The sequence below is a fragment of the Nicotiana tabacum genome, chromosome 11 (assembly GCF_000715075.1).
Source record: "Nicotiana tabacum cultivar K326 chromosome 11, ASM71507v2, whole genome shotgun sequence".
NCBI classification, from domain to species: domain Eukaryota; kingdom Viridiplantae; phylum Streptophyta; class Magnoliopsida; order Solanales; family Solanaceae; genus Nicotiana; species Nicotiana tabacum.
The window spans coordinates 154,225,063-154,250,090 of NC_134090.1; the positions used below are offsets into that span (position 1 = coordinate 154,225,063).

The 25,028-nt window shown below is 39.4% G+C and overlaps 1 protein-coding gene across 6 annotated transcripts; it reads left to right on the plus strand.

Annotated features, from left to right (window-relative positions):
* Window positions 1-1,278: 1,278 nt before the first annotated feature.
* Window positions 1,279-24,610, plus strand: LOC107789483 (SAC3 family protein A). Of its 6 annotated transcripts, none has more exons than XM_016611305.2 (15): window positions 1,420-1,703; window positions 2,566-2,640; window positions 4,842-5,358; window positions 5,457-5,825; window positions 7,662-8,099; window positions 9,873-9,974; window positions 17,758-17,855; window positions 18,372-18,534; window positions 19,375-19,869; window positions 19,988-20,128; window positions 20,306-20,365; window positions 21,040-21,170; window positions 22,336-22,469; window positions 22,552-22,781; window positions 24,054-24,610. In XM_016611305.2, the coding sequence occupies exons 3-15, from the start codon at window positions 5,029-5,031 to the stop codon at window positions 24,153-24,155; spliced, it is 2,793 nt and encodes a 930-aa protein (XP_016466791.2). In that variant the 5' UTR covers window positions 1,420-1,703; window positions 2,566-2,640; window positions 4,842-5,028; the 3' UTR covers window positions 24,156-24,610. The 6 variants fall into 6 exon arrangements, 5 of the variants coding, with proteins under 5 accessions (XP_016466787.2, XP_016466789.2, XP_016466788.2 ...); XM_075225600.1 differs by having other exon boundaries at window positions 1,428-1,703; window positions 19,441-19,869; XM_016611301.2 differs by having other exon boundaries at window positions 1,279-1,703; window positions 4,842-5,825.
* Window positions 24,611-25,028: the final 418 nt, after the last annotated feature.

Here is a 25,028-nt window from a genome sequence, read left to right on the forward strand (position 1 = left end):
GGGATATGGCTCAACTCTTCAGAGTCGAAGGAACAACTAAGGGAACAAGTCCCTACCGGTTCCCGAGGTGACTGTACAAAGTCAACTCTCCAGCTGGAAAGTGTTGCATGCACACGCTACAATGCAGTAACAATGCAACAATCACCTTTCTACAGAAAACTTTTTACCTACCTTGCTTACATTATTGTATGTGAGGTCACACATGTATTATTAACAACAAGGGAGGTAAAACACAATCACTTGAACACTTGCAAATCAAAAAGAAAATATTATCTGAAGTGCTGGCCACAACCTCTCTCAAGAACAAAGCTGCTGCAACCTCAAGGATCAGATCCAAAGATTGAAGATATCTTAAGTCCTTAGGTTTGTTGAGTCTTTGTTATTTGTTCCTCATTTGTAACTCCTACTTAGCTTAGTTAGAAGCATTGTGTAGGAAACCCTTTGTAAATCATAAACTCTTGTGTTTGTGTCTTGGCTAGAGTTAGTCGAGTTGTGAAGTCTTTGTAATAGAGTTATTACAAAGTGGCTTGTAATAGTGTTGTTACAAGTTAGTGAGTGATTAAGTCTCTGTAATAGAGTTATTACAAAACGACTTGTAATAATGTGGTTACAAGTTAATGAGGGATTACGAGGTTAATTCATAGGCTACAATAGGTTGTAATCTAAAGATTGCTCAGTAGTGAAGTTAAAATCCTACAATGGTAGGTCGTGGTTGTTTTCCACGTAAAATTCCTCTATGTTCTTTATTTAGTGCCGATTTACTGTGGGAACAAATAGAGAACCTAGTTCCCTATACTGTTGCTTACGGTGAGAACTGATAGAGAACCCGGTTTGCTATATAGTTTGGTGGATGCTTAGTTTCTATCAAACTGAAATTTGATAAGTTGGAGGAGACCAACTTATGGTTTTTGGCTTATAAGCATTTTTAATTTATCAAATGTGTAGATAAGCCAAAACGTGCTTATAAGCCACTTTGACCAGCTTATAAGCTTAGCCAAACACACTCTTAGAGAAGTGCTCTAAACTTATTTTTCAATTCCATCTTTATAAATTTCAAATAAAATACTCTTTTCTCTTATTTGCAAAAAGTATAACCAAACACAATTCCATCTCCAATTCCAACTTCATAAATTTCAAATTAAGGACGAAAAAATATTTAGAATCGATGGCCAAACGCTTACTTAGAGTCGTGATTAAAATTTCAAATTATAAAACAGCTTTTAATAACTTTACAAACTTTGATTATTCTCTAAATAGTTAAGTTATAGTTATAGTTATCATTAAGACTGTGCACTTCGCCAGACCTAAGGACACAAACCTTGGCCTAACCCCCAAATCACGACCCGAATAGGTCAAAACGGGTTGAGAAGTCTTTCGAGTTTCGACTAAAATCAAGTTAAATATCACGCATAACACACAACACATCTGCAATATTCTCCATAATTTTTCTCTACCGACCGACGTTCATACATCAAAAATCTCCTTCTCTACATTGAATACTATCTGTTCTTCAATCTGAATAATTTTACTGCCTTCTCTTCCCAATCAATCGATATTTGTTGTATTTCTCCTTTTTCTTATATCTATTCTCTGTTTTTTTCCTTCTTTTTGTTTTATTTTATCTCAATTTGTTGCTGCTTTATTCGAGGCTGATTGTAACCGCGTTCCTTGAAGACTCAAGCTGTTGAATTATTCAGATTTCGGTTAGTCCTTTTATTTTCCTTTTTTTATATATTAAATTTCTTTGAATATTAGGCTGCAATTCCAATCCCAGCTAGGTTCTCCTTTTTTGAACCTATGAACTATAGAAAATAATTTTAGAATGTTACACTTGGAACTTGAACCTGTGAGCTAAAAGTTTTTTAATCATTTTACCACTACACTATAATTTTACCTTAAGACAAGAGATTCAACAGTTTCTATATATCCAAAAAAAAATCCTTTTTTTCTCTAGTTGCACAATATTATTTCCGATAAAGGGGATCCAATTGAATCCCCTCGGCTTTACATAGCTTCGCCTTGAGGCGAATGCAGCCATATAGTAACCGGTTCTTTCGATGCAGTGTATAAATTTGGGTATAAAAGTTCACTAATACTGCAACAAATAGTAGGTCTGTACCCATATTTTAAAATATAATAGGTTTAATACTAAAAACCTTAAAGGTTGAACCCTTAGAGTTTAAATTCTGGAGCGGTCTGGTCCGCCCCTGGGTGAGCATGTAAATAGTTCGGGATAAATTTAGGAAAGGACACCTTTAGAGGATTGGAACCGTGCACCAGTGACACAGGTAGGTGGATATATGTGCATCAGGCTGCAATTCCAGTGCTAGCTAGGTTCTTTTTTTCTGCAATATATCTTTTGGAGTGATGGGCGGGCTGGTAAATAGTCGGGATGGAAGTGCAGTAAAGAAAACTTTTGTGGGATTTGAACCACCTGCGACGTAAATAAGTAGAGTTGTAACCATTAGGCTGCAATTCAAACCTTAGCTAGTTGTGTTCTGTTTATTGTTTATTTTTTCGGGTTTTGTCATAAATGTCTGAATGCGATTTTTTTTGTTTAAGCAGGATGCTAATGAGAGGATGATGAATCAAGGAAGCACTACTAACACGATGGCCACTTTGGATCCCAGTCCACAGGAGGTAACCACCTGAATTTTGCGTTCTTTTCTCTTATTCAAACTTTGTTTCTGAAAGATGTATATTTTTAGTGGCCCATATAGTTTTCTCCTTGTCGCATATTCTTGTTTTTTTCGCTTTATGCATACTTAGCATATGTGATGATTTTGTCAAAATGAACACTAAGATAATGGCGGGATGAGGCCGATGGAATTAAACTTTTTCTTTTTCTTTTTCCTTTTTTGTTAGATAAGTGAGTTTTTTGGTTGTCCTGCTATTGTTTTTCATTTTTGATATTATTTATATATTTACTCCATCCATACCAAAAATAATTGTGGTGTTAGGAATATGAGGGTAAACACATTACACAGTGGCAGATGCCGAACTTAGGCACCGTTTCCAAGTTGAAGAGTGAGTTCTAAAATGTTTATCTAACTCTATATTTTTCACACACTTATAGGGTTCTACCAAACCCGTGAACCCGTACTTGGATCTGCCACGGGTAAATACATCTGATAGCTCTTGTAAATTTGGACATCAATTCAGAATATTTTAAGTAAAATTTTATATTCAAAAGCTATAAGAAGTACTAGAAATCACAATCATCTGTTTTTCTTTTAAATTTATGGAAAGGTAAAGATTTTATTAAAAAAAGTACCAAGAAGGTAGTGAGAGAATACATACAAAAAGAGCACATCCTCCTACAGGCGGAAAAAAAATTCCTACTATTAAAGTGCGGAAGATATGGGATTAAGCTGGGTTTGTTGTTGTTGTAGAGTGCGGAAGATCTATTAGACAAAGATATGAAAAAAAATCCTATTGGATGAAGGAGTTCGGAAGGTCTAGCAAAGAGTCAAAATCGGATACAATACTCTTCCTGCCCCACATATAGAGACTATTTAAAAACCTAAATTATTTGAATACTTCATAGTTAAAGTGCTTAAGATTGTTAAAAAAGATCGTAATTAAAGAAAAAGTTGTTTGGCTTCTCGCATGATACCATTCTGGATTAGTCGGGCCAGCGTGTTCCGCATTCTTGATAACTAAACCAACAAAAAAAAAAGCATTGCCATTTTTTGGGGATTGAGAGGGTATATATCTGTTCTGATAACCTTAGCAGTTTGTAAATTAACCCGATACATAATTAGTAGGTAGGAGAAAGTAAGTGCAAGAAACTAACTAAGAAGAAAGTATATGAAACCAACTTAGGGGAAAGTATAAGAAACCAACTTAGGAGAAAGTAAGTGTAACAGGTAAGGTTTTACCGAACCAACTTAGGGGAAAGTATAAGAAACCAACTTAGGATAAAGTAAGTGTAACAGGTAAGGTTTTACCGTTTTAGTGCCGAGTAGGTGGCATCTGTTATTGCTTTGGTATCACGTTAGAGATTTCTGGGGTTCCATTGATGGGACCAAAGAGGCTTATGGGAGGTGTATTCTTTGAAAAGCCAATTACTTCATATGAAGATTTTTTTTATTTTTTTTGGGTAGGATTGATGTTTGACCTGCTCATACCGTCCTTAGATTTTAGCTCACTTGCATAAATATTCTTTATCTTTTTCTTTTTGAAATGTATATACAACTATTAATGGTTACTAATGAGATACGGAAGGGTAAGAATTCCTGATGTAGCTACGGCAAGTCACTCGAGAATCTCTGATACTGAAGTGATGTAATTGACTGTCTTGTGCTAGTGGTGTTTGGAAGTAATGAATCAAGAAGCTTTGTCTGTTTAACCATCAGTATAAGCATGAAAGGCAATACTAATATTTGGTAAATTGGTGTGGCATGTTAATGTTTAAGTTGCTGGTTGTGGACATTATTGTGAAACAAGTGTAAATAGATCTTGTTAAGGTCATGTTTGATGCAAGACTATTGACTATCTTTATGTTGAGAAACTGGTTCCTATGAGCCGCATCTGTGTGCATAAAAGTCTGTTAAGCTGTAAGCTAGTTAGCTCTTGCCTTTTACGGACAGGGCATTCATTGCATGTGTAATTTCTGGTCATTGTGCATCTTGTGATAAAAGTTTGCTCCACTTGAATGGTGAAATCATTTAATGCTTCTCTTCATTTCCGTCCACTAAAGCTCTTTTAACGTGCTTATATTTACTATTCTTCTTGAACTGTATTGTGTACCTCGCTTGCTGTACTTTGTTCCACAGTATTTTCAGGATAGGTGGGTTAATTTCTCGTTATATGACTGGAATCCTTTTTCTTCTTTATAGAGTCATCAGGTTGTCGATGCAAACCAACATCACATGTCTTCATATTACGCCGCTCCAAATTCTACAGTCACACCATGGGCTCATACTGCAGATAGCTACGCCAGAGAAAATGGAGTTCTCTCACATTCTGGTTATGATCATGACCAACGAGCTGCGCTGCCTTCAAGGAATGTTCAAGATGGATTGAATGTTGCAACTAGTGCTACTACACCAAGTTCCGGTGACACAAATGTACAGCAAGACTATAGTAGCTATGCCACCTATCAAAGTACTGATCCTTATGGCTACAGCAATACTGGATATGCTGCTTATTATAGTGGCTATCAACAGCCATCTAATCAATCATATTCTCAGCCATCAGGAGCATATCAAAATACAGGTGATAATGGCTATCAACAGCAATCTAGTCAATCATATTCTCAGCCATCAGGAGCATATCAAAATACAGGTGATAGTGGCTATCAACAGCAATCTAGTCAATCATATTCTCAGCCACCAGGAGCATATCAAAATACAGGTGCTCCTTATCAGCCCCTTTCCTCATTTCAGAATACTGGGTCTTATGCTGGGCCTGCAAGTTATTCAAGCACTTACTACAATCCTGGTGATTACCAGACATCTGGAGGTTACACAAGTGGTGCTTACAATAACCAGACCAACGTATGGCACGAAGGGCAATATGCGGCATACACTTCCCATCAGTATCCCAGCTACAGTTCTGATACGAATGCCTCATACAGTTCGACCACAGCCCCTGCAGCTTCACAGTATCAGCAACAGTACAAGCAATGGGCCGATTATTACAACCCTACACAAAATGATGTCACATGTGCTCCTGGAACAGAAAATATTTCTGTTTCTAATGTATCCAGTCTGAGTTGCCCCGTCCCTGCTGGATACTCAGCTTCAGGTGTCCATGCCTCGGCATCTCATGCTCCACCTGGCAAGCCAGAACCTGGTTTGTCCACATTGGCTGCGGTGCAGGTTTTTCCTTTACATGCAATTCACAAATAAGTTGCTCTCTGTACTCAGTATTAGATTACTTAACTTTTATGCAGGCCTAGAGACTCCTATTTGAATACCTGTCGTCATGTAATTCACATATAAGTTCAAAACCGGTGTTTTAGCAGCCTAACTGATGGGAAACATGGATGATAAAGCATGTACCATGCTCATATAAATTTTAGGATTCTTGCATCTAGTAAGTAAAATTAAAAATATTAGTAGGATTTTCCTGAGTCATTCAAGGCACCATGGGTGTCTCAACTAAACTAATGCAGAAAATGTGAGTCTACTGAATGTGTCTCTGGTTGATGGATGTACTTCACAAGTGCCCCTATGAAGTGGTGCCTTAGAAAATTATGAACTCGACATTAAGGAAGATTACACGCTAGCTCATTGAAATGTCAAACTTGACAGTTGAAATTTTTCTTCTTCTTTTTCCCCCTTTCTAATCCATATATATACTTAATAACTTGACAAGGCTAAAACTATTGTATTTTCTCTTACTGTTTCCATGTTGAAATTATATGTTTTTTCTGAGCTGGTATGTAAGTATATTATAGAATAAACAGCAAAGCACTAAGAAAGTGCTTTGTAGGTACAAGTCAGGAAAACACCTGTGCAAAAACAAAAAGAGGGGCACCTATCTTTACAGAAATCGATTCCTGAGTGAATTCATGAAACCTAACATACTGTTTTCATCCTTTACATCCTATGAGTAGCACCAAAAAGCAAAAAACCAAAGACGTTTGTACTTTAACATTAGTATAGAGAAAGCTTTCCTTCAAAACACCTAGCATTTCTTTCAGTCAACAAAACCCAACAGATACAAGCTGGCACTGTAACCCACAGATTTCTTGCTGGTTTCCTGATCCCACTTTTGCCCCAAACGATTAACAGGTCTTTCACAGTGAAAGGCATGACGAAAGACAAGTTGAAAAGATTGAAAAACAGATCCCCTAGTTGCCCTGCCACTGTGTAATGCACAAAGAGATGGCTGCTGAACTTTCCTCCTTGTTGCATAAGTAGCATCTGCTGCAAATGCTCATTCCCCTTCTCTGTAAATTGCTTTGTGTCAGACAAGCATTGTAAGCTAACAACCACATAAAGCAGGATGCCTTTTGAGGAGCTTTAGTTTTCTAGATCATCTTCCAGGGATTGACTGTACTGTTCAGCACCTTGTTTAACTTACTGTAGCAAGAGCCTACTTGAAAAAAACACCATTCTGTTGCCTCAGCCAGAGTAATTGATCAGCTTCATCAGTTAATAAAGTCATCTTATGCAGATATTTTAGCAAGAGAGCCAATCTTGGAATTTCCCAATCACAACATGGTTTTCTAAGGTTGAAACACCAGCTGTATAATGTTGGAATAATTAAATGTGAAGTCCTCTAGTATAATTACAGAAGGCTTCTTTCTAATTAATTAATGATACAATCTTACATACCTAAGTGGATCACATTTTAGGTTAACTTGCTATTTTAGTTTTTCTTTTGTTCGACAAGCTACTAAAGATCTGGTAAGCAATACCTGTATGCTCTTTTAACTCTGCTGTCTAAATATCATTTGTGTTTACTGTACCTTTAACAATCTGGATGTTCAACAACTTCTATCCTGTATTATTGAGTGCCTATATTCACCAGAAGAAGATATGTTATCTACTGTCATTGCAGTCAGCAGGGAGTCCCTCATTTTTTTGGTTTTCACTACTCAATACACTGAGAAAAGCCATTTCAAATTACTCTTCTCTTCATGTTATGCAAACTTTGGGGTTCTTTTATTCGCTTGATGAACTCAACTATCAATGGTTTTTTGTCAGTCTCCTGCTGTAGGTGGCAATGTTCATGATAGTTACTGGAAACATTGGGCTCCGTCTTTCCAAAATCAGCAGCCTGATCCAGTACAGTCTTATGGTCAAAAGCCTTTAGACGTGACCCCTTCTCATGACAATCTTCATACTCAACAAAGTTCTTCATGTCCCCAAGGACCAAGCACACAATATCAGGCCTCTTATCAGATGCCCCATAGTTATCAGTCATCCTTGCCCACTGTACAGCAAACTGTTACATCAGCAGACACGAGCAGCGCAAGCAAACTACAGATTCCCACAAACCCTAGAATAACTCCAACCTTGACCACGGGATTACCAAAACTGGATAAGCAAAGCTATACAACTAATGCAGCGGCAAAACCTGCATATGTCAGCGTTTCCTTACCAGAAAAAGTATCATCTCATGCTGCTGATAATGCTCTCAAGGTCAGACACCTTTTCCTTGATCATTTTTTTCACTTGCTTCTTGATAGTCTTTCATCATGTGCTGGTTAAGAATACAAAATGTAGATCAGTTAGAAGTTAACTGATTTAGTGCCCCTTTCTGTTATATTTGTTGTAAGCTTCTCTTAGAATTGGTTAAGTGATAATTGTAGATCAGTTAGAAGTTAAGTGAGCTAGTGCCCCTTTCTGTTATATTTGTTGTAAGCTTCTGTTCGAATTGGTTAGGTGTCAAGTGATTTCTTATGATCTGTTTTCTCATATAACTTACCGAACTTTGTCTTCAAAAAGAATGATATGGTTCTAAGGAAATCCTTTTAATAGCAAATGATTCTCTGCGTTTGACAAGAATGATATAGTACTAAAATAGACCTTTAAGTAGCCAATGAACCTCCGACAATCTATTATTTATCAAGTGCATTTGGTGAGTAACTTCTCAGAGTGTATTTGGTGAGCGGTATCATTTTATCAACACCAGCAAGATTAACTTAATTTATTGCTCGTGTTCCATATATTCTTTGATGCGTGTTCTTCTTTTTAAGGGAGATTCTTGAAAAAGTTATGGGCAATATTGGCAGAATAGTTATGCAGAAAATATTTTGATAAACAGTGAATTGGTAGCTCGGGTGGTTGGTTGTGGATGCTTTGCTACAGATTGAAGTTAAGGGCTTTTAAAAGCTCTCATTACTATTGGTGTATTAGGAGAACCTTTTGAGTGGTTCCAATGAGTCGCCTATGGACAAGCTCATATATTTAATCTGGGAGAAAACAATTGCACTCGTAGCTCGACTCTTTCAGTGAGAGATGGATTTTATTTGATAATCATTTTCTTGGTAATTTAAACATGTCTGTCATATATCCATTTATCTATATATTGAGATAGTGATCAAATCTACTGAGATTTATGCAGTTTCTGGGTAAATATAAATCCTGCTACGGTAGAAGCGGGGCAAACTCTTTCCCCATTATAAATTTCGTTGAGTTTAAGTTTCAGGAGTAGGTTGGAGAATAGCGGAATTGTTTTTTCCTGCTTGGCGTCATTACAATTTTTGAAGTGGAAAACTACATGCTGGCTTGCTAAATTTGTTAACTCAATTAATAATGAATTGATTGGTCTACGCATGTTGGGCTTCTTGTAAATGCAGTGGTACAAATACCAATTATTGTAGCGTATTTCATATTTTCACTTATTATTATTATTATTGTTATTATTTAACTATTTATATTTTGGAAGTGTTGACCTATTTTATGCTTCTCAAGTTTAATGCTTTTGCTTATTTTATAGTTTTATTTTCTTAATTCTTAACTTTAATATTGTCATTCATATTGAAAATACAGCATTACGGCTAATTAACTGCATGCACAATCTTTTTGACCTTTTATCTTTATATTGAGTTAGTCTAATCACGAATGCAAAGTATCTCAATTTTGGTAAGACTGCTGATTTTGTTGAACATCCAAGGAAGTTAACATTCTTGGCAGCTTTTTGCTATATGATACTTTGACGCTGCAATCTTCTATGTTGTTGATTGATTATTCAAATGCTAGGTTTTATTGATGAATGTTAGTTTAACTGCTCTTGCTTGTCTATTGTCTCCACACTATCTGGGAAACCTTGGTATTTTATTGTACTGGTGACTATTAGTTAGGATCATTGTGACATGTCGTAACATGGTACTTGTTGTTGCATTGCATCAAATAAGTAGTGGATTATCAATTTTCCTTGTGTAACCAAAGTGATCTTTCTGTTGTCTGCAGCCTGATGCTTTTCCAAAATCACTTCGTGGTTATGTTGAAAGGGCTTTGGCTCGTTGCAAGGATGATGCTCAAATGGTGTCATCCCAAGCTGTCATGAAGGAGGTATCTTAGTGTATTTTTAAATTTTCTCTCTTGGTCCTTATCCATTTCCTGCCATGTAATATATTCTACACAGATATTTCTAGACTTATGAGTTTTCAGATTGTATATTCTCGGATCATAATGGTAGAGCATAGAGCGAGGAGTGTCATTCCGCTAAAAAACAGAAGTGGTGTTGATGATGATATTGCCGTAAAATTAAAAAGAATTCAAATTAGAGATGTGAATACACATTTCTGTAGTTGGTTTTTAGCATTACATAGACATGACCTTTTCTCAAAATAAGGATTTTGAAGATGGTTAAAACATGATTTATTAGAGGTTTGACAGGCTGATTCAGCACACATACATTATCAGGATTTGAATGAAGACCAAGGTTGTATGCCCTGTTAGATTGAAGTCCTCCCGTCTCTTTTAAGTTTGAGCCTTTGAAGGAACTATGTTTTAGTAGTTTTTCTAATATTATACGAGCCCTCTTTTTATGTTTTCAATGGCCTCTTTTTTTTTTGATAAGGTAAAATGTATTAATCAAAAGGGATAGAACTCCCGCGTACAAGAAGTATTAAAAAAGTAGAGAATTTACAACAGAACATGATTCTCTACAAAAGAAGCCCAATCTTCCATACACGTAGGTGCTATATGGGTGCACAAGAATGCGATTAAAGATAAAAGACTATTCCTAAGGTTAGAAAAACTAGACTCAATCCCCTCAAAAGCTCTCCTGCTTCTCTCCCCACAAACTATCCACATGAGAGCTAAGGGGGCGAACTTCCACACCTTTTGCTTTCTTCTTCGACGGGAACCGGCCCAGCTGTATAGCATTTCCTTAATAGTGCTAGGCATGACCCATTGAACTCCAAAGAAGCACAAGATTGCTCTTCACAGGCCCGCTGCAACCGGGCAATGCAGTAACAGGTGATCAACTTCTTCCCCTGAAATTTTACACATGTAGCACCAACTAACAACTGTAATTCCTCTCTTCCGCAAATTTTCAGCAGTCAAGAACACTCCTCTCGCTGCTAGCCATGCAAAAAAACACACCTTCGTGGGCATTTTAGGAATCCAGATTGATGAGCATGGAAAATTGGCCTCATCTCTCACCAGCATACTCTGGTAATAAGACTTGACGGTGAACAGACCATCTCCACGCAGCCCCCATCTCCAAGAGTCGCTAGAAGTATGTGTCCTATGTTGGCCATATAGCAGTGCCAACAAATCTTGGAGTTCTGCAATCTCCCAATCTTGCATGTTCCTTCTAAATGAGAGGTCCCATACTATGCCCCTTTCATGCTCCTTGCGAATCTGTTGGACCATCAATTCCTTCTGGTTCGAAACTCTGTAGATGTTGGGGAAAGAGACCTTCAGAGTATCCTCTCCACACCACCTATGATTCCAAAAGCTGATTCTCCTTCCATCTCCCACCCTATAAGTGATGTTTTCATTAAAGTCTTCCCAATTCTTCATGATGCTTCGCCACATGCCACACCCAAAAGGTGATGTGATTGCCTTAGTCCTCCAGCCCGTATCGTGGAATACCCTAAGATCTTTTACTCCTAGACCTCCCCACTTCTTTGGGGAAGTGACTGTCTGCCAATTCACCAGATGAAACTTACTAGTTCCATCCGCCACATCCCAAAGAAAATTCCTTTGAAGCCGCTCTAGTTTTTCTACGATGCTCACAGGAGCTTGCAGCAGGGACAAGTAATACGTGGGCATGGACGATAAGGTGCTTTTAATAAGCATTTCCTTACCGCCTTTTGATAAGTAGCGTTTCTGCCATCTTGCTAATCTTTTTTCCACCCTTTCGATTACCGGGTTCCAAACCGAAGTATCCTTGTGCAAAGCTCCCAAAGGGAGGCCCAAATAATTAGTGGGGAGAGAGTCCACCTTACATTTGAGAACGAGAGACAAAGCATTAATGTTAGCAACGTCACCCACTAGAAAAATCTCACACTTGCCAAGGTTGATCTTTAGGCCTGATACTATCTGGAACCACTGCAGTACATGTTTCAGGTTGGTTAGTTGCTCTATATCCGCGTCACAGAAAACCAGTGTGTCATCTGCAAAAAGCAAATGAGAGACTCTTCGTGCAATGGGAACCCCGATCGGAGCTGAGAATCCTCGCAAGAAACCTCCGCCTACCGCGCGATCCATCATTTTACTCAGAGCATCCATCACTAAAATGAATAGCATGGGTGATAGTGGGTCACCTTGCCTGAGACCCCTGGAGCTGCCAAAGAAACCACACGGGCTACCATTAACAATAACAGAAAATTTGACTGAGGAAATGCAGTACTTGATCCATCCCCTCCATCTAGCTCCAAATCCCATTTGCATCATGATGAAATCCAGGAAATTCCAATTTACATGGTTGAAAGCCTTCTCAAGGTCCAACTTGCATAGTAATCCGGGTTCTCTATTTTTCCTTCTGGAGTCTACCAATTCATTTGCCACCAAAGCTGTGTCCAGGATCTGCCTTCCTTCCACAAATGCATTCTGGGAGGACGACACTGTCACGTCAAGAACCCTCTTGAGCCTATTGGGTAGCACTTTAGAAATAATCTTGTAAATGCTCCCCACTAGGCTAATAGGCCTGTAGTCTGTGATAGAAGTTGCACCCTCTTTCTTAGGCACAATGGTAATAAAAGAAGCATTGATGCTTCTCTCGAAAACACCATTCAAGTGGAAGTATTCAATGGCTTCCATTAATTCCCCCTTAATGGTGTCCCAAAAAACCTGGAAAAAGGCCAAGGAAAAACCATCAGGCCCAGGGGCTTTATCACCAGCACAACTCGACACAGCTTCGTGCACCTCCTCCTCCTCGAAAGCCCTCTCTAGCCACTCACTGTCTCCCTCCCCTATATGGTTAAACTTTATTCCCCCTGAAGTAGGCCTCCAGCTAGCTTCGTCCTTGTACAGTTTTTCATAAAACCCCACTATCGCCCCTTTGACCTCTTCCTCTCCCTCCATTCTCACCCCATCCACCACTACAGATTGTATGAAATTCCTCCTTCGATTTGCAACCGCAACCCCGTGGAAAAACTTGGTGTTTAAATCTCCCTCCTTTAACCACAGTGCCCGTGATTTTTGTCTCCAACTAGTCTCCTGAGCTACTGCTAACTCAGCTATTTCCCTTGTAATCTCCCCCAATCTTTGTTTCTCGGATTCATCTAACTCTTTCACCCCTTCCCTCTCTCTAACTCCCTATGTTCATGCATAAGCTCCCTCATTTTAACCTCTACCCTCCCAAAAACCTCCTTATTCCATCTAATGATATCTCCCTTGAGCAATTTGAGTTTCTTTGAAAGACGGAATGAAGGTGTCCCTGGCACCCCGTAGCTTGTCCACCATTCTTTCACTTTATCTCCAAAACCTGGCACTGTCAACCACATGTTCTCAAATCGAAAAGGAGCGTGTGCCCCTCTTCCTCTGCACCTATCTAGCAAAATAGGCATATGATCTGAAGTTAGCCTAGGTAAAGGAATCTGTAGCACATTTGGCACTAACTCGTCCCATGAGGGCGATATCAGGAATCTATCAAGTCTTGACCTTGAGTTGGAATCCTCCGCCCTGGCCCAGGTGAACCTTTCCCCTGACAGAGGAAGGTCAATAAGAAGATGATCATTGATGAAGTCAGAAAACTCCTCCATGGCCCTTGAAATCAAATTGCAACCGATTCTCTCCTCTGGAAATCTAATAGTGTTAAAATCTCCCCCTAAAACCCATGGAATGTCCCACTCCCCCATAACATTTGCAAGTTCCTCCCAGAAAAGTACCTTGGACCCTTCTCCTACCGGTCCGTACACTCCCCCAAATCCCCACTCCACCCCAGTCACCCTATCTTTTACAAGAGCCGCTAAGGAAAAGCCTCCCTTCTTGACCTCCTTTACCTCCAAACTTCTATCATCCCACATAAGAAGAATACCCCTTGCACTTCTCGCTGATGGGACCCAGTCAAATTTGGAGTTGAGCCGACAGAAGCGGGAGTTGAAGTGAGGCTTGACTCTCAAGTCATTCCCAAGAGGGGTAGTTTCAAGTACCTTGGATCGGTTATTTAGGGGATCGGGGAGATTGACGAGGATGTCACACACCGTATAGGGGTGGGGTGGATGAAGTGGAGGTTAGCGTCGGGAGTCTTTTGTGATAAGAAAGTGCCATCGTTACTAAAAGGTAAGTTTTATAGAGCAGTGGTTAGGCCTGCCATGTTATATGGAACTGAATGTTGGCCGGTAAAGAACTCACACATCCAGAAGATGAAAGTAGCAGAGATGAGGATGTTGAGGTGGATGTGCGGGCATACAAGGATGGATAAGATTAGGAACGAAGATATTCGAGAGAAGGTGGGTGTGGCCCCTATGGAGGACAAGATGCGGGAAGTAAGACTCAGATGGTTCGGGCACATTCAGAGGAGGAGCACTGATGCACCGGTGAGGAGTTGTGAGCGACTGGCTGTAGTGGGCACGCGGAGAGGTAGAGGGTGACCTAAGAAGTATTGGGGAGAGGTGATCAGACAGGACATGGTGCGACTTAGGATTACTGAGGACATGGCCCTTGACAGGGAATTATGGAGGTCGAGCATTAAGGTTGTAGGTTAGGGGAAAGTTGTGAATATTTCTACAACACAATAGAGTGAGACTAGCCAGTTAGGAGTTAGACTAAGAATGCCATTGGTCGTCTATTGATGCAGGGCTTTACCTGCTAGTTTTTACTATACCAGCCATCTATTTCGTATTTCGTATTCTGTATGTCATATCTCTTATATTGCTGTTATTTCATTATGCATTTTTATGGTACTAATATATCGTCTCCTGTGGCTTTTTTGAGCCGAGGGTCTCCTGGAAACAGCCTCTCTACTCTTCGGGGTAGGGGTAAGGTCTGCGTACATATTACCCTCCCCAGACCCCACTTGTGGAATTATACTGGGTCATTGTTGTTGTTGTTACCTCCCTAAACACTCCTAACAATTGCGTCCTACACGACTTCCATTTTGGTTTCCTGAAGACAAACTAGATTGGCACCCCACTCTCTAACTCCCACCTTGATGATGACCCTTTTGTTTGGGTCATTCATCCCCTCACATTCCATGAAAGGATCTTAACTTCCATAAGAAGCAATATCCCCTATCTCCATACCTCCCCTTGCCGAGCTCCCTTCCTCCCTGTCGGACACCCGGCCCCTTCTCTGGTACACCACTACACCCCCATTACTATTTAGCTTATCACCCTGACCCAACTCCCTCCTTACGCCCTCATTAAGAGACTGCTGCTCGATCTCCCTTAACAATTCTAACACCCTATCTTCCTTCCCTTCAAAAGAAACACCTAAAAACTTCCCAAAGTTTAACAACTTATCCTCCATCCAGAAAGACATGCCTCCACCTCCCATCTGTGATGAAATTGGACATACGTCTTCTATTAATGCCCTTTCTTTACCCCTACCTTGGGAATACAGGACCATGGCATTGCTAGCACTAGGAACCTTATGTGCCGGAGGGATCTCACCCTTTTGTTGGGACGCACCAGCCTTTGGAGTTTTCACCCCGCTGTTATTAGGATGACCGTGAGGGCCAACATTGTATTTGGTACACTGAGCCATGTGTGTCACATTATCTGGAGATGATGGCCCGGCACTAGCCGCAGCTGGGGTCAACGCAACAATCTCCACAGAGGGCGGAGAATCATGAAGAGAATCCTCGGCACGTCTAATCACCGGATGAGATAAGGGGGCGTTGTAGCTGGGTCCATCAGAGGCTTTAGGTTGTTGAACAACACCGCCAGCTTTGGTCGGTGTTGCCCCTGGATCAGATGGATGCAGGTCACTGGAGCTCGGTGAGGAAATGCCACTATTCGAAGCACCGTTTCCAGTAGTAGAAGGAGCTGTTGTTCCCGTATAGTTAGGAGCCTTAAAAGATGCATGTTGAAATGAACTGGGCTTCTTGGGTTCAATTCTAATGGAGTTGGGAAAAGTTGCCGGTCCCGTGTGTGTTGGCCCTGGCCTATGCTAGCTGGGAACTTTTTCGGCCCTATGATAATTAGAAGAGGACCGACCCATTCTGCTTTTCCAGCCCACGTTACTAACCCAGGGGTATTCACGTCTTACCCTTCTGTTGGAATTTTGCCTTGTTCTATATTCTGCTTCTGGGCTAGCCCACTGATTTTTCTCCCCTCCATACATAGACTGATTACCCCTCCCCTCCCTTCTGTTTGACTTCCCTTTTCTTCCGCTAGTATTACTGGCATAAATATCGGGCGAAATTCAGGGCTCAACCAAACCCTGTAACTCAAGTAGCCATCTTTCACCACGGTCAATGGCCTCCTTATATGGAAGTTTCACCCTTTCTGTTACGTATCCCACCTCTTAGAGCTTCCCTTCTTCCTAAAGGCTTAAACATAAGGGATAAGAAAGGGAATTTGCAACACTCTTAGTAGAAGGCCGAGTTGAAACTCCTTCTATCCTCAGGACAAGCAAGTTATTGAGGGCCCTTTATGCCAAAGACTTTTACACTAAAGGGGATAAAACAAGAAATATCCTAAGCAATACAGATCTCCAATTGATACTAGCACTAGTGGGACTGGCTCCCGGGGAAAAGGAATTGCACTAGATCTTGGCAATTACCTTTATTGGGTACCGAGAGCCTAACTTTGTGCTGTTTGTGCTTGTGAAGAGAATATTATGGTTATTCTGTCTGATAGCAATCTGCTTTCGTTCACCATCCACATTGTGTTCATTTGTTTTCAGTTGACATTCATTACTTAAACAGCGTGTTCAGTTCTGTCCTCACAGCTTTGGATTAGGAAATTGTGACAAAAACGTTTGAGTTATATGTCTTGGTGAGAGCATGTCTTGTGTCTTCCGCTTATGTTCAAACTTGTCAATAGCATCTTTGGGTTTTGCATCTCTGTGGCATTTGTAATAGTGTGAGAGTAGGATACAGGGCCCCTCCTCTTACCCCTATAGATCTAGAGAAACCGCATGAGGAATTCATTGATGAACACCTAGAATTGAATTGCATAATGCGACCCAAGAAAAATCGTTAATTCGCATTTTGTTAAGCTTTTCCTAATCTGGCTTTCATTTAGACTTCTTCTTCTTTACTTCTTTTGATGAGTAATAGTAATTTTACTCCATAGCAACACCACCAAGGTGAAGCTATGTACAAAGCAAAAACCCAACCTTCCCTTTTTCACACGTCTAGGGAGCTGAGGAAAAAGGGTCGATATCATATATATCTGTCATCTTACACCAGAAAGCCAAAAATTATAAGCAGAAGTATCTAAGTTTGTGTATAGGGTTAGTTAAGCCTTCTGAGATCTTTTTTTCCCCCATTTGATAAGTAACTTCCTCGATTACAAGACTCTTTTCTCAATTGTAGTAATCAATGTGCAAGTGCTTTAAGATTTGAAATTTCCTTTTGCAGTTGTGCAGGAATATGTCTCTACTGTCAAAACCCTCTGCCTTCCTTAGGCATGATTCATATTAGCTACTCAGTGCAGCAACCTATTACGTTGGACAGATTGTAGTTATGAAGCCAATTTGCTAAGTTAAATATTGGGATTGTGTTGTTTGTGAAGTTTGTGACCTACGATGATCGTTCTTCCTTAATTTTTTTGGGTCCCATCTGCAGAAGTGAAAATCCTTTATTCACATTTTGTTATGCTTTTCCTAATCTGACTTCTTGATATTATTGAGTAACGCTTGAGCTGTTTGCACTATAATGATATGTCGTTTTACCGAGTTCTGGTTCTTTGCCTTGTCCCTTGTTACTTAAATGTACTATTATCTGCAGGTTATCAAAAAGGCAACTGCTGATGGTACACTTCATACTAGAGATTGGGACACTGAGCCTCTTTTCCTTATGCCCAGTGTGGATGCAGATAACAAGGAGTATGCTATCTCACTCTTCTCAAAACTGCTATGCAAAGCATGTGCATGCACATACTATGTGCTGACATGAACATCTGAATCTAATAATCTATACAGTGCACGGACGTATGACTTGCCAAAGTAGCTGTCATAGAGCATGAATGGACTAATTACTGTCTTTTTTTGAGATGTGGACTAATCACTGTATCTTATCTCTGCATTTGTACTTCGACTAAACCCTAAACCCTAAACCCTAGCTTATGATTGCTCTCTTGCAGCAATTGCTAAACGTAATAAGTTTTGCCAATAGTAGTTAGAATCATACAGCATGTTCCTCTTCCTTTTGCCTTTTTTTTGGCTGAAGTATTTGACAGTCAAAAACAAAATTCTTCAGCATATACAGTGTAGTTTCCCTGATTAGGGTACAGAATCATGTTCATGAGCCTTTTTCTCTTGATGCTGATGGATTTTCTCTCATATTTATTTATCTTTGACCAAATTCAAGGGATTATTTAGATTTTATCTTTTTCTCTGCAGAAGAGTAATATTTTCCGTTCCAGTTTCTTCATCTCCAACAAGTAAAAGAAGTCCTAGTAGGCGATACAAAAGTAGGTGGGAGCCTTTAGTAGAGGAGAAACCAACTGTTCAACCTGCATCAGTCACTCCTGATGCTTCTAAATATGGGAGTTGGAACAGACAGGTATTGGTTTTCTGCCTTTGACGAATTTTTTTTTCCCAGCTCTCTTTCTATTTTTCACCAGCTTCAGCCTCTTGCCTTAAAAGAAGAAGCTAAGAGGTGGTCTAGGTTGTTGAGTGGTTTATTTCTCCACTCTAGGATTCTCCAGCTTCGTGAATCTACTTTCTGTTCTGGCCCATTCCCTGGTTTACTATCCTGATTATTTTTGTCTCTTCATTGTCTGGTGTATTGGCAAATCATAAATGTGCATCGTATCAGCCAAAAAAAGATGTTTAATTCTAGTAATTCTTTATCATACTCTTATTGCGACAGACAATGGAAATTATATCATCCAAAGCCTATATTTCCCTAGAATCCTCCATAATTCATGAAAAGAATATTCATTTTGTCCAGGTTTCTTAGAGCATATTAATGGTATACTATTAAGTGAAACACTGACTGCTTTTTGGGTTAGGTAGCATACTGTGTTTTTCTTCGCATTGCATGAACCAAAGGTTGCGTACACACTACCCTCCCCAGACGTGTGGGAATGCAGTAGGTATGTTGTTGTTTGTTGTTGCATGAGCCAAAGGGACTTCATTATTAGGCAAGATCATTCTGGACCTATTACTGTGTTAAGAGATGTTAAATTGTTGGTAAAGGTACATAAGTAGAACACTCTCCCGACCTAATTAAGGCTTTTTTAAAAAAAAATAAGCTTGGCACATCTGATACTGGTCTTTTTGGCTTAGTGCTGCTTAAATTTGTAGCCTAGGGGTTGTTTTAACCTGTTGGCTTCTGACAATTTGGCACTAGATCCGTATGACCAAATAAAATGTCTCTCATTTGTGTGAGTTCGTACAGTTTTCAGGTGGAAAGTCAGATAACAAGGTGAATAATTCGAGTCATTTGAAATTCTCTTTACCGCAGCGGAAAACCCTCAAAATTGATGTCTTTAGGCCAGCTAAGAGGCAGTGTGTTGGTGATGGAATGGATACAGCAGATAATGGTGAAGCATCCAGTGATAGTGATAAGGAACGCAGACAATCGGCCCATAAGTCTGCTGCAGTAGCAGCGGCAGATACTCCAGAGGAAAGAAAGAGACGTGAAAACCGATCGAAGCGTTTTGAAAGAGGTCATGGAAATCGAGTAGCAAGTAATGATACTCGATCCAGAAATGATGGAGCTGGAAATGTGTACACAAGAAGGGCTACTGCATTGGTGCTTAGCAGAAACATTGAGGAAAATGGTAACCATGCTGTTGAAGATATTGATTGGGATGCTCTTACTGTCAAAGGAACATGCCAGGAAATTGAGAAACGTTACTTGCGTCTTACTTCTGCACCGGACCCTGCAACGGTAGACTTGTTGATCCTTTCTGTCATTGCTTGAGACTTAAGGGGAATGCATTATGTCTATTGACAGTCTTCACTTTGCAAGTGTTGATGATTTCTCAAATGTAGTTCTCCTTTTGCAGGTGAGACCAGAAGAAGTCTTGGAAAAAGCGTTAAATATGGTTCAAAGCTCTCCCAAAAACTACCTTTACAAATGTGATCAGTTAAAATCGATACGCCAAGATCTTACGGTCCAACGCATACGCAACGAACTAACAGTCAAGGTATTTTCCTTATGCTAATTTCATTACAAACGGAGCAAGTTATAAATTTTTTGTATCATATTGGCACTTCTAGGCTCTGAAGGTATTTTCTGAAAATGATCTGCAAGATCTTTTCTTATTACAGAAGTTGTATTGCTCTTTCTTATTAATATCTTCTTCATCTGCCTTCTGTTTCAGGTTTATGAAACACATGGTCGATTGGCAATAGAAGTTGGGGACTTGGCGGAGTATAATCAGGTATGTCTTTTCTGTGGTGGGAACACCTCAGAATTTGACATAACTTCTCAGAAGCTTCTTAATCTTTCTGTGAAGCTTCTGGTATGTTAACGTGTTTGAGAGTATTCCCACACCATTTATGTTTTAGTTGGACTCTTCTTTGTTTGAAGTATTATTAATTATGTGCCCAGATACATAAATGACACTGTCTCACTTGGTGTTTGCTACTAACATTGGGGCACTCCTTCCTGATGCTTTTGTACTTTGGCATTACTGGATTGGGTGACTGCCAACAATTTTCCCCGGTTTCACCTATATCCTAGTTCTTTTCTAGCTGGCAGTTTCTTTCTGTTAGCATCCTACTTTCTTTGGTCATCATCAATAAGCAAAGCAGTAGTGTGCTGTGAGCAGTATATTTATATTATTAGTTGGTTACTTATTTTGATTAAAGAAACGTAGAAGTTCCCACCTCCTCCCTAAGATCATTTGGTGGTGTTGAAAAGTTGTTTCTGAACTATTCCCTTGAGTTGTTTTTAAAACTTTTCAGTCTTTTTCTTGTTTTAAATTAGTATGCATGCTGGAGCAACTGCAATTTTAGATTGCATTTTAAACGTGCAATTTGTTGCAAAGACATTATTGGCATATCTGCTTCATTGTTACTTTTGGACTTACTCTCTTAGTTCTGGTATATGCAGTGTCAGTCACAGCTAAAAACACTTTATGCAGAAGGAATCAAGGGATGCGATATGGAATTTGCAGCATATAATTTACTCTGTGTTATTTTGCACTCTAGTAACAACAGAGATCTGCCATTAGCGATGTCTAGGTCAGTCAACTGCTTACTGTACTGGCGTTCTTGCATACTTTTTTGTGGAACTTCTGCAACACACTTGTTCTGCCGCTTATTTCTGTGCGTCCAGTCTCTTCTGTTATTTGGTTCACGAGCACCAAGAGTATTTTCTCAGTTCCTCTGATTAGTCCTTTTCGGCTATTCTTTGTCTACTTCCTTGGGCATCTGCAATACCCCCCAAAAAAAAAAAGAGAGGAGGAGGAAGAAGAAATCTGGTTAGATCTGCGTGTTACATAATTTCATTGGTGACATCCTCGCTTTCTGCAACTTTAAGGATGATTGTAAATTGCAGCAGACACATGTAGTTGACAAATCCTCTATGATATATTCCTTCTAGTTTGACTTAGCTGTGCGACATGCTCTGCCAATGTGAATCACCAACTCATATTTTAGCTAGTTATGAGTCTGCAATGAAGATTATTCACTGGCCAATCAAAATCATGCACTTTAATCCCTGCTTCTGAAAGTGTGCGAAACTTTATTACCTTTTCACTCTTTGGCCTTAACATACACATAAGCTTGTCAAAGTTAGACTAAATCAGAACAGTTTAGCTCATGTGTAATTTAGGAGAAGAGTGTCTACTCCCCTGTTCATCTTAATTTGTTTCGTACCTTCAGTTATGTAAATAAAGCATAGAAGAACAAAAGGAAACGAAAAAAGAAAAAGGAAGAAAGAAAACCAAAAGAAAGAAGATAGAGACTTGAGGTGGGAAGGGATGGGTTTTGGTGTTGGTGGTAGTGGGAAGGGGGTGATGGAAGAAGGCAGAAGAGAAAATGTGTGTGAAGAGAAGATGGAAAGGTGGTTTTCAAAATAACCTAGAAAAAAGGGCGTCAAGTTATGTTTAAGTTGGATGGAAATCTCAAATGCCACCATTTTGTCCATAATTTTATGGAGTTCGTTTGTATATTGCAAAAGGTGACACAGTGTCGCAGCAAAATTGAATGGTGGTTTTTCTATGGCCTAAATACCATTTCTTTGTCTTAACTCATAGTATATTTGGCCATCCTGTCAAATTTAAATACACCTGGGTGCTGGTAACTTGAGAAAATCTGCTCAAAACATGGTTAAAACTTACGGGATATCCTCTCTTATCAAATGTGGAATGTTAAAAGTATTCTGTTGTGCATTTTTCTTTTCCAGATTACCAGCAGAGGCCAGAGAGAACGAAGCTGTCAAACATGCTCTATCAGTTCGAGCAGCTGTGTCCTCTGGAAACTATGTTGCCTTTTTCAAATTATACAAGACAGCTCCTAACCTTAACACTTGTCTTATGGGTGTGTTTTGTTCTGAATGGTGCAAATTTAGCTACTGCATTAATAATGCTAAAATTTGATGATGTATACTCGTTCTTTGCAGATTTATATGCTGAAAAAATACGATATGCAGCTGTTAGATGTATGTCTAATTCATATCGCCCTACTGTTCCGGTCACCTACATTGCTCAGGTTTTAGGCTTCACAAGTGTCTTGTTGACAACTGAAGAAAGTGATGACGCAGATGGGGTGGATGATTGTGTGGAATGGCTGAAAGCCCATGGTGCATGCCTCACTTCCGATAATTCTGGAGAGATGCAGTTTGATGCAAAGGTGCGTTTGCTTCCTGATTTATATGGAAGTATTTAATGCAGACTGCTCTACAAGGATGTGTGGATAGGTGATGACTGAAAGATATAACAAATAAGGAAAATTCCCAAAGAAAATAAGAATAGTGTAAGAAGAAGAGATAGAAAGATATGATCTAGGAACCAAATTGATAGAATTAGGCCACAATTAGTATATAAACTAATTACTTACGTAGCGATTGATCCAAAGATATCAACGATAAAGGAAGAAGATCTATACCTTCAATGGAGTTCTTCAAGAATCCAATAGGTGTCTACAGAGCCTCACATAAACGTATCACCAAAGATTGGTAAAAACCCTACATTACTCAAACGTATACTACTACCTAAACAATGGTCTTGGGCCCAAGTCCAAGTACTTAAAATAATAAAAGCGATAACTAAAATAGTCGTGGGGCATGTAGCAGAACCCTGCTTGAGACATTGCGGAAATTCTAGTGGTGGTAAGTCTTGCTCAATGTGGTCAACACTGGTCAACCCAAAGTTGGTCAACTCTTGATCAACCCTTCGTAAAGCCTTCCGGTCTTCTTAATGATTCAAGTTCATGGTCATGTTGTCGTCAGTAGGGCACGTCACAAGGTTGAAACCTGCCATTGACAGGGAGCCAGGTATTTTTGTGAGAGTAGAGGGACGGGCTCATACTCTCCCGAGCTTCGAACTTGTGGGCCAGCTGGGGTTGGGCTAGCCAGCTTAGTCACTGGGTATTTCTTGGTCATGAAATAAAGAATTAAAAAAAAAAGAATCTGTAACACCTGAGGATCGCTCCTAACCGGTTCATGAAGTTCAGTTTCCCTTCTCTTTCTGTTGGAGACTTGCAATATGAATAAGAATTCTTGAACTTTGACTTCCACTATCTATCTGTAGGTATTCTACTTCATTGTTCTCAGCGACATTGTCTTGATTGTTTTAACTTCATGAGCTCGATTTTTCCTGTGTTGTTTCCAACATTTATAAATGGTGTCAACCTTATTCCTTTGCTCCTCTTACTCTTCTATTCCAGAATAATTCTTTTCTCAATGATTGTTTAGAATTACATTTCTTTCTTAACAACTGTTTGTGTAGATTATTTACCCAAAGAAACTCTCTATGTAGATCTGTTATCATCTGGGGTCATTATTTTAGCATCTTAACTCGGTCCAATCTCTGTGCATTCCTTTTGGTTCAACTCTTTTTTTTTTTTTTGTTTTCTTCCACGAAATGTTATATGCTGATGGTTCATTTGTTCCTAAATACACAGGCATCTGTGTCAAGTCTCTACATGCCAGAACCTGAAGATGCTGTGTCACATGGAGATGCCAGTCTCGCAGTTAATGATTTTTTGACACGAAATCCGTTGTAGGAACCTCGTTCATTTGCTGATAATGGCGGGGATCATATATTAGGAGAATGCTTCTGCTCCAGATGCATGGGGGAAGCAAATCCAGTTCTGGGTATTCATACTGGAACTCGGCAAGGTTCGTTGCATTATTACAATACTGAGTCGGATAACTGTAAATCATGTGCGCAAGCAGCAGCTATTTCTACTGGTGTCGGGGTGTATGAGTGGTGGCACAATCCTGTGGTTTAATCTCTGATTGGAGAGTTCTTGATTCTTTTCATGGATACAGCTAATACATAGAGATAGAGGGACCATAATCATAAGCAACAGCTACCTGTACTGTAGTTTGAATCCAGAGTAGATGTATTTGCTTACCTAGCCTGCAGTTGTAAGATAGGTGATTCAATATTTCGCCAATTTTGTTGATACACTTGTTGGAATTTGGCAACTTTAATAATACCACTTTATATTATTCATGCCTTTTTCTATTGACCAGTTTTTACGTTTACTTTGTTCATATTTGCATAGGTTGCGTTGTGATGCCACTGAGAACTTCCTCTTCATGTGTTTATATCATGAGAGGGGTAAAACTTCCCTTTGATATGTATTTACTTAACGGAAAGGAAATCATGTAAGTTGATGATACCGTCTTTCCAGGTATATCTTCTGAAATTTATTTCGTTTCTTCTATCACTAAGTTAATTAATACCGCAAGAGGTCGTTTGGTAGAGTGTATTAGAGAAAACAATGTATGTATTAGCTTTGTGTATTAGTAACACCTTGTTTGGTACACTTTTTCAACCTATGTATAACTAATACAAGCATTAGTTATATACCCTATTTGGTATTATTCTATGCATAGCTAATGCATAGACATTAACAATATAAAGGCTA